This window comes from Salvia splendens, chromosome 6 (genome assembly GCF_004379255.2).
Source record: "Salvia splendens isolate huo1 chromosome 6, SspV2, whole genome shotgun sequence".
Taxonomy (NCBI): domain Eukaryota; kingdom Viridiplantae; phylum Streptophyta; class Magnoliopsida; order Lamiales; family Lamiaceae; genus Salvia; species Salvia splendens.
In genome coordinates, this window is record NC_056037.1 from 18,378,518 (window position 1) to 18,390,656 (window position 12,139).

Below are 12,139 nucleotides of genomic sequence, written 5' to 3' on the forward strand. Positions count from 1 at the left end.
GCTCGTCGGCGGAGGGGGCTGCGGCGGCGGCCGTGCGACGTGAAGCGGGGGCATGGTGAGTTGGCGACGGCTCCATGTCGGAGAGACCGTACGAATCCGTACTGAAGTCCGGATCGTACGTCTGGTTGGCGTTGAACAACCAATATTCGCCAGGTTGTGTACCCGGCCACCGTGCGACATCTCCAAACGTCAGGCTATTAGGACTTGAGTATCCACTGGAATCCATTGTATAGCGTAATTTGAGAGTTGAAAAGTGAATAGAAAAGTTAAAAATGAAAAGTGAAGCAAGGGTATATATATAAACAAAATTTTCGAATTTTAAAATAAAATAAAAAAACTAAAACGAGTTGCATCGTCCAGCCATCATCCGCGTCACCCACAATGGGCGAATGATGCCATATCGTCCGCGCTTCGTCCGCGGACTAAGCGTCGGGCGCGGACGACGCATCGTCCGTCGTCCGCGGTGCCACAATAGCGGACAATAGCGCGCCCGACGCATCGGGCGCGCTATCGTCCGCCCCATTGCTGATGCTCTAAGAGAGATGTGAACTAATCCCTCCATTCCCTCCAGTCCACCCACGCCGTCGACTCCAGCTCCTCACCGTCACCCCTCCACGGCTCTAGCGGACCACCCATCGTCATCAACAGCACTAATTGTATGTTCATATTAAGAACTCTAATTTGATTAGTAGATTAGTTTACTGTCACAGCAACATTGTTGAATAGTTTACTCCTACTATATATTTCATGGAAGTCATGTGCTCATAATCTAATGTGAATTCTTGCCAGTATATATACATAAAACTAATTGATAATATATGCACATTTGTTGAAAAGTTAAAAGAACCCCCTCTATGAATATATTACACATCATGTCTAAATTTATACTGTACTAGGAATATTGAGACAATTTTAGTTTTTCGGTTTTAGGTTTTTAAAATCGTATACAATTTCAAATTTTTTGGTTAGGTTCAGTTTTTAAGTTTTTATAGTCAAGTTTTCGGTTTTTTGATTCGGTTTCACTTTTAAAAAAAAAATCTCCCTCCGTCCCATAAAAATATGAGCAATGGGTATGATACGAAAATTAAGACAAAATTGGTAAAATAGGAGAGATGAGAAGAATGATAGTTTAAGTAGTGTTAGTGGATAGTAGGACCTACGTTATTAAATTGATAGTATAACTTTCTAAAAATGGAATGCACATATTTTTGTGGGACGGACGAAAATGGAAAGTGCACATATTTTATAGGACGGAGGGAGTAGTATTTTTCGGTTCAGTTTGGTTCGGACAAAAAACCAAAATGAAAACTGAATGCTCACCACTATCCCTAACGGAAGCTAGGGAAGCATGCCATAATATAACTACACTATTGCTTCTACTCGAGTTTCAATTCAATAAAAACTTCAAAAAGTAATCCACATTCAATAAATGGTTATGCAACTTGAGGCACCAAAGAAATTGAAACTATGAAATTTAATCAAATAGAGTGAGTGGCCTCATCATGTGCAAGTGCATATGGTTCTTCGATACAATGATGAATAAATATTACCAAAAAAAAAGGATTAGTTAGCTCATACCTTGGAAGAACAGTCTCTTTGTACAACAAAACTAGACTCTCAAGCTACCAAATTGGGTTCCCCGGCTGCATGGTTTTCAACTCTGGAATCATAATCAAAGCTTCTCGCAACATCAAAGAAATGAGCCACTGCATCCTCCGGTGTACCAACAAGAACTCCATGGCCCAGGTTCAGAATGTGGCCTTTCGTCCCTGCACTGCTTATGACCCTGACAAAACGGGCAAATCCTATCAGCTTCAGCAAACAACGAACACAGCTTGATAAAGCTCTAAATACTACCGTGGCTAATTAGAATGCATATTTAGCAAGCAGATGATGCACAAAAGACACTGTTGGATTCATAATCAGTTAAGTTCAATGACGAACCTTTTGATTTCATCAGTTATGGCAGGAAGAGGAGAAAATAGACAGGCGGGATCCACATTTCCTTGTATAGAAATGTCACTGCCCAACCGTTTCCTTCCATCAGCCATATCCACTGTCCAGTCGAGCCCGATCACATCAACACCAGTTCCTTTCATCCGTTCTAAAAATCCACCGTTTCCGTTGATATAGAGTACAAGAGGGGTTTGAGGGCATTTCTGCTTCACTGTTCTCACTATCTACATTGATAGCATAAAGGCGTTTAGAAAGAACCAAATACCAACAAAAGCTTTAATGGTGTGAGATTCCACGGAGAGCCCCAAAACCCAATAGATCCATGAATCAGATGTAGAAAATTTTAAGCCACTGCAAACTAAAATACAGCTTTATCCCTTTGTTAAAAAGCAACAAGAAAAGTGCAGTTACCTCATCGATATAAGGCTTAGACCACATTTCCCACATATGAGGTGGCAATTGGCCACCCCATGAATCAAATATCTGTATGCAATGAGCACCAGACTCTACTTGGTAGACGACGTATTCAGCTATTGCCTTTGTAAGATGTGACAGAAGACTCCTTAGCAAAGCGGGTGATGTATGACACATGCTCTTTATTGTTTTATACGTTCGAGTCGTCCCACCTTCAACGATGTATGTAGCAATTGTCCAAGGAGCTCCAACAAAGCCCAAAACCGCAGCTTGTTCCCCTACCTAAAAAAAATATTAGAAACTGTCAAACAGCTTTCGTAGGTAGATAAATGATGGGTGGCTCCATACCAATTACCAACCTCTTTCCGCAGTATCTTAAGAGAATCACCGACAAACTGTAGTTTCTCCAGATCGATAGGGTGCAACGCTTTCAAGTCCTCTTCGGAACGAATGGGAGACTGTATCACCGGACCTCTCACATCCTCTATATCAAAAGGAACACCAAATGCAGGTAGTGGGGTGAGTATGTCAGAGAAAATAATAACTCCATCGGGACGGAATGCTTCCCATGGCTGCAAAGAAATTTGCACAATGAGATCAGTCGTCTCTGATCTCTCTCGGAAGGATGGATATTTCTCTGCAAGCTTTCTATAAACAGCCATGTACCTTCCTGCTTGACGCATCATCCATGCAGGAGGACGGTTTACCGGCTCCCCTCTTGCAGCCTTGACCAATAAAGGATCTGCTTCCATTTTTGAGAAAATCAAAAGTGAATATATTTAGATAGTCGAATTTACCTCATGTTGTAGCACCAGAACTCTTAGTTCTAAAGGAATGCATTTAGACCTCCATGATAAAAAAAATTCCTTGTCATCTACTGTGTTCACGTATCAGACCAGAGATATTCCCCCCGTCCGTCAATAAGAGTCATATATCACCATTTCCGCCCGTCCCACAATAAGAGTTCTATTTCACTTTTACCATAAATGGCAAGTAGGCCCCACATTCCACCAACTTATTCCAGTATCATTTTAATATAAAACTAATACATATAAATGGGACCCACATTACTCCTATTTCACTTTTACCATAAAGGGTAAGTAGGTCTCACATTCCACCAACTTATTTCACTATCATTTTAATATAAAACTAATACATGTAAATGGGACCCACATTTCACTACCGTATTCAACCTACTTTTATTTACATTTCTTATAACCCGATAGACGTAGGGAGTAAATTAAATTTATAAACCTAATTAGACGAGAAAAGTGATGTATTTGGATTTCCTATTCTAAATTGTAGGGCAAAGCCAATCATTCATCATATAGAGGATGAGCTTCAAGAGAATTATTCAGAATTCTGAAAATCAATTCCCACATTAATCTTCCAATAATAGCAAATACCTAAAAGGCAAAACTTCATACAAAACGATAAAAAAAATTAGGAAAGAAAATATATCCCAATCCTAAATTTTGAAACATCAATCCATCTGAAAGAGGAGCAATTAGGTAGGAGATGTACCAGATGAAGAAGCAGAAGCGTGAGCTGAGATGAATTTGGGAGATTGCTTTTGAGATGAAGCAGGTCCATTGGAGATTGCAAAATTGAGGGGCGTAAACAAGCTCGAGCTTCTCCAGCCGACGCCGCAGTAAGAACTGCGCACAGAAACAATGAGAGAATCGCACAAATTGGGGCAACTATACATAACTCGATTCAACGCTGAAAATGAGGGATTGTGAAGATTTATAGAGGTGAAACGTGCCTGCTAATGGTGGAAAAGCCCATCATCAAAAGAATTGCGAAGTGCGTCGGTTGTCGCTTGATTTATTCCTCGCCCCTTATCTCAACTGTGGTGAAACTCCCTTATCTCAACTGTGGTGAAACTAAGGCCATCCACTACGCGGTCTCTATACCGTCCCTTAAATACTATTTGAGGGCCCCACTGTCCCTTTTTTCTCCATAGGGACGGAACCAGCAACGCTCCGTCCCTTAACTACTATTCATTCAATTTCATTTTTTTATTTTTTTTTCTCAACCCAATTCAATTAAAACAAACACACTTTATTAAAAACACACTTTATTAAAAAAAACACAACATAAAAAAACACACAACATAAAAAACACACAACATAATTTAAAATACAAATTTAAAGAAAAATAAAAAACTACTCCGCCGGCTAATCATCCTCTGGAGGCGGTCGAGGTTGAGGGGGAGTCGGAAGGCCAAGTTGTGCTGCCATATACACAATTCCGTTCCACCGGGCCGTGAATTGGGCGTACGAGAAGCGGGAAGTGTCCGCCATTATGGCGGTCATGTACGCCACCATAAGTGTGTCCGAGCCTCCCCGCGAGCCCGATCCCGAGGCCGGCTGGCTTGATTCGCCTCGGCCCTTTCTTGTTCTAGCCGCTTTCGCCGCCTTCGTCCCTTGCGGCCGATGGCGCCCACTCGTGGATCCTCCAGCATCGCCGACCGTACCCGCAAACTCCTGGGATTCAGCCTCAGGTTGGCTGATGCCCTCAGCGGTGTCACCACCAGACGAGTATTGACCACTCGCCGTATGCTTCGTGCGCTTCGAGGTTGAGCCCGAGCTGGAGCGAAAACCGCTGGCCCACCGTTCCTCGTCCTTGACGGCCTGCCAAACATCAACAAATCTGAATTGATGACGTTCGTCCAGGTAGTAGGTGCGCAAAGCGGACGTCAAAATGTCGGTTGCCGTTGCGCCGCTTTGGTAGCGCGCCTCTTCGGGCGAGTAGATGCCGTAGAATTTTTTGACCTGTCGGTCGACTCGGTCAAAGTGAGAGCGGAGCATTTTAAATTTGCGCTTGCGGGAGCCTTTCGACTTTAGCTGGTGGTAGACCTCGCAGACCTTTTCCCAGAAACACTTCCGAGATTGTTGATTCCCGACGATGGGATCGTACGAGACGGTGATCCAGGCGTTGTACACCGCCAGCGTTCCGAGGTTGTTGTACGGATGCCGGCCTAGATCCTCTTCCTCTTCTTCCTCTTTCTCCTCGTCCTCGCCCGCCTGGGGTTGTACACCGCCTCGGCCACCTCCACTGCCTCGGCCTACTCCCGGCGTGGGATCAACGGGAAAATCCTCCCGGATCTGGGATAATCTATGCGAATACCGCGGGGCGGAGGGACGAACATATGCATCAAGGTCAAAATTGGGTGGTTGGTACCCCCTGGCATCGCCGAACCCTGGGTCCCCGGCGTTGACGAACCGGAACCGCCCAATGTGTTGATCATGGTCTCCCAATCGCCGAACGCGTTGAGATCCCACCCGCCGGAGCCGGAACCGCCGTAGTTGCCGTCGCCATCGCCGGACATCTTGAGTTGTTATACGGAAATTTGAGAGAAAATTTGAGAGAAAATTTAGATGATAGGAAGAATAGATAGGATGAGTTTAGGAGTATTTATAGAGTAAAAAAATTAATTAAAAATAAAAAATTAAAAAAAAAACAAAAAAACGGTATTATTACCGTTACAATTTTTTTTTTCTTTTATTTTTTATTTTTTTTTTTAAAATTTGAATTTTAAAAAAAATATTTATTGCGTCAGCACGTGACGACGCCCACTCGCGGGCCGGCGAGTGGGCGTCACGCACGACGCCGGGTCGCGCCACGTCGCTTAGGCGCGTGGCGAGACAGCCCGTCTCGTGGCTCGACGGGACGCGACGCAGGACGAGATGCGGGACGGCGCGGCACGGGATGGCGAGCTGGCGAGCTGCAACGCGTAGCGCCGGGGTCCCGTCTCTCCGGGACGGGACGCGAGACGCCGGCGAGACGCGTAGTGGATGGTCTAAGCAGCTTCCAAAAACAACTCTATGACTATTTATTTTACAACATTTTGCCATTTTAATTTTGAGACTTATTGTCTTCTAATATCGTGAAACTTTAAAAAAAGTTGGATTCTTCCTACGAATTTTAAAATTCGGCAAAAATAAAATTGTGAACTTTACTATAGTGTGTTATTTCCCGCCCACCAAAGGTTATCGAAAAGTTGTTTGCCGGAATTTAGACAAAACGGTGTCGTTTTACTTACTAAATTTTGCACCCTTATATTTACAAAACGGCATCGTTTCTTGGTGTTCTTACAATTACACAGATTTTGTTCCTGGACGATTTTGAGTTCTTTCAAAAACAATTTTCAGTCCTTCTTTAAATCTCATAATCGATTTCATCCTTCAATTGAAGTTCTTGATTGGTTGTGGATAGAAAGTAGTACATCCTTCAGTTTACGATTTTGGGTTCACAATTTGGTTGGAGATTTGGTTAGAAATAGGGTTCACGTTTTGATTGTGGTTTAGGGATCGATTGGTTGTGGATAAGTAGAATTGTGACTTTGAGATCAATTATAAGGTCTACTCGCAACTCGTTAGGATTAAATTTATTGTGATACGGAAAAAAAGATGTTTTAATTTAGGATTAATACAGTGTTGTTAAATGGCGATTCATCAAGTAGATTGCCAAATATAATAAATAAATTTCAAAAATTGCCAAGTAAATTGAGAGCTAGATTTAATTTGCCAACTCAGCATACATGTCATCTTACTAATAGTCGGAAATTTTTGTCGGTGGAAAATAACGCATTACAGTAAAGTTCGTGATATTATTTGCCAAAATTTAAAGTTCGTGGAAAAAATCTAATTTTTTTGAAAGTTCCATGATATTAGGGACCAATATCCCTTTAATTTTCTAGAATACCCTTTAATTTTCTAGATAGGAGTATCAATTTATCTTTAAATATTTAACTTAATTAGTCAAAATCTTATTCCATATGTATAAAAATGAACTCCGAAATTACTTTCTGAGATATATACTTCACTTTTTTCTTGTGTTGATTTTATATTTTATTCTTAACTCTACAATCATTTTTATATTTTCTTAATCCTTAAACATGTAATTATTCACATTAATAAATATAGTTGTACGATATGGAGTATTTATCATTCGCAACGGTATTTTAGAAAATAATCATATAGGACTTTCAGTTTGCATTACTAATAGGTTAATAGCAGATGTATTTTGCCAGTATATTTCCTCAAATCTCATTTCGTTTGAAAATTCGTAACAGTGCAACTTGTCAAGTACAACATGTTTCACTTGTTGGAATCATTGCGGTCAAAGAACTTTGACCAAGAATACTTCCAACGAGACATTTAATTTTGTGAAATTAAATAATATAGCGTTGATCTATGTTCGGAGTAGATGACCGTGGTATATTCATTTTCTCAAATCCGATTCCCGGTGAGTGAGAAATAATGGATTAAAGTTGCGAAATAATTACTAGTTAATTAAATGAGCTATGAGAGAATCCATGCGATTAATTATCTCACATTGAAAGTTAGAAGCTTATAAAACAAGTATTTAATAAGTGGGATTATTACATGTAATACTTCTAGTGGACTAAGATGGGCTGTAGAGCCCACACGCGCACACGCGCGCCGCCGCCGCCCGCCCCGCCGTGAGCCGGTGTCCGTGGACTTGAATCTTGGCAATTGGTCTTTGAGCCTGGTAGTGGGGCTCTGTGCTTGGGCTGGTTGGTGTAGTTCTTTTTCTTTTTTGACCACCAACGTTTCCACGCCAGCAAGCCAAGTGGGATGACACATCGTCAGTATGACGCGGTAAGAGCCTACGTGGCTGACACGTGATGAAGTCCACGTCGTTACGAACCTAGACGCGTGTGTCCCGATGCGTCAAGGAGCAGCTCTCGAAGCACAAATGACTAAGTTGTCGTTTCACTCGGTTGAACGAAGCACAAAACCCCTTGAATCACACGGACGTATGTGATTTAAAGATGATGCAAACTAGAGGTGGTAAAAAGTATTTTATCACTTTCATAGATGATTGCACAAGGTATTGCTACATTTATCTTTTAAGAAGTAAAGATGAAGCAATAGAAGCGTTCAAAAATTATAAGAACGAAGTTGAGAATCAACTTGGTTGTAAAATCAAAACGATTCGAAGCGATAGAGGAGGCGAATATGTACCCGTTTGAGGAGTTATGCAACGCAAGTGGTATAATTTATCAAACAACTGCTCCATATTCACCACAATCTAATGGGGTTGCAGAACGCAAAAATCAAACTCTAAAGAAAATGATGAATGCACTGCTACTTAGTTCTGGATTGCCCCAGAACATGTGGGGGAGGCTATCTTGACAGCCAACTATATCCTAAACAAAATCCCACGCAAAGGTAAAGACGTCACTTCTTATGAGTCGTGGAAAGGAAGGAAACCATCTTACAAATACCTCAAAGTGTGGGGGTGTTTGGCAAAAGTAATGGTTCCCCGCCCAAAGAAGGTACAATTGGACCTAAAATAGTTGATTGTATCTTCATTGGATATGCAGTAGTGCATATCGATTTGAAAAAGGTATGCAAGCTCGTAAAGTCTCTATATGGATTGAAACAAGCTCCATTGCAATGACACTTGAAGTTTGATAATGTGATGTTATCAAATGGGTTTAAAATCAACGAGTGCGACAAATGTGTTTACATCAAGAGCACTAATAACGGTCATGTTAAAGTGTGTCTATGCGTTGATGATATGTTAATCTTGGGTAGCAACCCTCAAGTAATTAACGATACAAAGGTCATGTTAAAGAGAAACTTTGACATGAAAGACATGGGTCTAGCCAATGTAATTCTTGGAATGAAGATTCTAAGAACGTCTGATGGAATCATCTTAACACAATCACATTATGTTGAGAAGATATTGAATAAATTCAAAACCTATGATGGCGAGCCGGTTAAGACTCCAATTGAACTCGACGTTCACTTGAGTAAGAACAAAGGCGAGCCCGCTGCACAAGAAGAGTATGCACGGGTCATCGGATGCATTATGTACTTGACTAATTGCACTCGACCTGACATTACTTGTGTCGTGAACAAGTTGAGTCGTTACACGAGCAATCCAAGCAAAGAGCATTGGAGAGCTCTTGTGAGGGTTTTGAGATATTTAAAACATACTCAAAATCATTGGCTACACTTCTCAAGATACCCCCCGGTACTTGAAGGGTACTATTGTAACACCCCGACTTTTCCTACCTTTTTATTGTGTTCTTGAAAGGACCGTCGTTTGTGCACTTGAAAATTTTTCAACCTTGTTTCTTTTATCGAGAGAAGTATTTCACTTTTGGGGCCAAACAATTATTCTTTCCTAGCCCAATTTGAAACCCAATTGTTACGAGCCCAAAATGATACCTACACGAAAGAATAGACCACATATCAAATACACTTTCGACAACAAATCAAGACGAAAAGTTGGATAAGAACCGCGTCACATCAAGACGAAAAGTGGATAAGAACCACGTCACATCAGGCACGTTTTCCAACGACGGCCGCATTAATTACTCGTCGCATCAAAACGAAAAGACGTGAAATTTTGTCTTTTATGAAAAAATTTTCTATATATACAACCTCCCTCCTTTTCATTTCTTTACTTTACAATCGAGAGAAATCCGAGAGAGAGAAGAGAGGGGATGGAGGAACGAATTTCCGACCACCTACCTGTCGGGAACAGCGTCGGCGGCTGGGGGAGATCCTCAGCGACGGTGGCTGGGGCAGACCGCGATGGCGAGCCGCCCCGCATACAGCAACGGTGGCGGTAGCGTGGTGGCGGCGTGAGCGTAGCCGAGAAAGAGAAGAGGAGAAAGAGAGGAGCACGGCGTGAAGGCTTTAAACGAACGAGGTAGGGCTTTCTAACTAAGTTTTCACGTGGGATTTCGAACTAAATTACTTTCAAGAGCTTGCGATTTATTATACCCGGTTTGAGCATCTTTTTAGTGATGAATTGCTTTCTAAGTGTGATTGCCAATTATCATTTCATTCCATGACGATGTGATATATATGTTTAAAGTGTGAAAGTGAATTGTCATATGTTGTGAATTGATTGTGAAAGTGATAGCCTTTGAGTGGTTGTGAATTGCTCGACTTTGTGGATGTGATATGATGATGCTCGACCTTGACAGAAAAGTTAATTGTGTTTCAAATACGTTTTGAGGAAAATAAAGTTTTCAAAAGGGTATGTCATGCCATGTTTTTGTTTTGAGAATTGTCTATCTGTTTGTTTAGCGAGGGAGTTGTCCCTACTAGACCTATTGAAATCGAATTCGGGTTTGTATAGGGAGTGAGTCTCTATTCAAGCTAGTGTACACCAATGGGGATCGTGAGCCGTCTTTTGGGTCGGCCGGTCTAGTGATCGAGTTTGAGGCCACATTCTCGTTCACAGGATGTTGATGTTGATGAGATTGATGTTGATGTTGATGAGATTGATGAGATTGATATTGATGTTGATGATTGCTTAGTGGGGAGTGAGTCCCTACTATGAGTTTCATCGAATTCGGGTCCTAGCAAGGGTGCGTCCCTACTCGGACTAGTGTACACGATGAGAACCGTGAGTCATCGAACGGGTTGGCCGGTTTTTCGTGCTGGTGGAAAGTGGCCCCTTACACGGCACCCTAAAGAACAGATATGACAGTTTCTTAAATAAATTTGGAGAAATGGTTGTGTTTTGAATGATGAGGAAATGATTTGAGGATGTGTCGAAAGTTTGTGCTTTTGAAATATTTTTAGTGTTTCTCGGCATTTTAAAGTGAAACCCGAGATTCCCGAAATGGTGGCATGACATGATTGTTTTTATAAAATATATTTTCGACACGTGTCCACTGACTACACCAAGTACTCAGCCCTGCATTTGTTTTAAAAATGTGCAGGTTGAGCAGTGATGACGGCGGGCGATGTTGAGCATAAAAGTGAAGAATATGTCTATGAAAGTTTCAGAATATGTTGTGTCTTCATACATGACATTATTCTACTCTCGAAATGCTTCCGCAGAATATGGTTTCTTTCGCCAAGTATTGTTGAGATAATTTTATCTCGAGTTGCTGATTGTTGAAAAGACACTCTGATTTTATTCGAGCTTTTCCCATTTGTTTGGAGCTAAAGTCGAGTTTGCACTCTGTGTATCATACACTCTGAAATATATTATTCTTTTAAGCTAATTGAGCCTTTCTTATGAACTGTTATCCTTAAAAGCTATTCTTAATGTTTGTCCCTTGGTCACGATCGCCTCGTTTGTAACACCCCTGGGCTGGCCGGGCGTGACAACTGTGATGCTAATTGAATATTCGACAATAGAGACTCACTTTCAACAAGTGGATACATCTTTACTATTGGGGGTGGTGTTGTATCGTTGAAATCCACAAAACAGACATGTATAGCCCGATCAACAATAGAATTGGAGTTCATTGCCTTAGATAAGGCTGGTGAGAAAGCCGAGTGGCTTAAGAACTTCCTTGAAGATATTCCATGTTGGTCTAAGCCAGTGCCACCAGTGTTGATCCACTGCGATAGCCAAGCGGCTATTGGAAGGGCAAACAATGGCTTCTATAACGGTAAGTCTCGACATATACGTCAACGACATAACACCGTGAGACATTTGATCACAACAGGGGTGATTACAATTGACTATGTGAAGTCAATAGATAATCTAGAGGATCCGCTAACCAAAAGGTTAAACCGTGATCAAATGAATACGTTGCTAGAGGGAATGAGTTTGAAATCCACAAACTAAATAATTGACATAGTGGTAACCCAACCATGATGACTGGAGATCCCAAGAACTTGGTTCAAAGGGACAACTAAGCTATGAGAGTTCATGAGAAACACTCAACTATATCTATTCCCTAGAGAACAATAGAGTGTTGGAAAACTTGCTTAGTGGTGAGGCTAAGTTTATGACTTTTAATGACTCCTAAGGA

General features: G+C 41.5%; 1 protein-coding gene across 2 annotated transcripts; it reads right to left on the reverse strand.

Moving 5' to 3' along the window:
- Positions 1-1,456: 1,456 nt before the first annotated feature.
- On the reverse strand, positions 1,457-4,261 carry LOC121809678 (uroporphyrinogen decarboxylase 1, chloroplastic-like). Of its 2 annotated transcripts, XM_042210432.1 has the most exons (6): positions 4,136-4,261; positions 3,895-4,028; positions 2,730-3,112; positions 2,368-2,652; positions 1,945-2,180; positions 1,457-1,786 (listed from the first exon to the last, which is right to left on the reverse strand). In XM_042210432.1, the coding sequence occupies exons 1-6, from the start codon at positions 4,159-4,161 to the stop codon at positions 1,618-1,620; spliced, it is 1,233 nt and encodes a 410-aa protein (XP_042066366.1). In that variant the 5' UTR covers positions 4,162-4,261; the 3' UTR covers positions 1,457-1,617. The 2 variants fall into 2 exon arrangements, with proteins under 2 accessions (XP_042066366.1, XP_042066365.1); XM_042210431.1 differs by lacking the exon at positions 4,136-4,261 and having other exon boundaries at positions 3,895-4,127.
- Between the last annotated feature and the right edge of the window lie 7,878 nt (positions 4,262-12,139).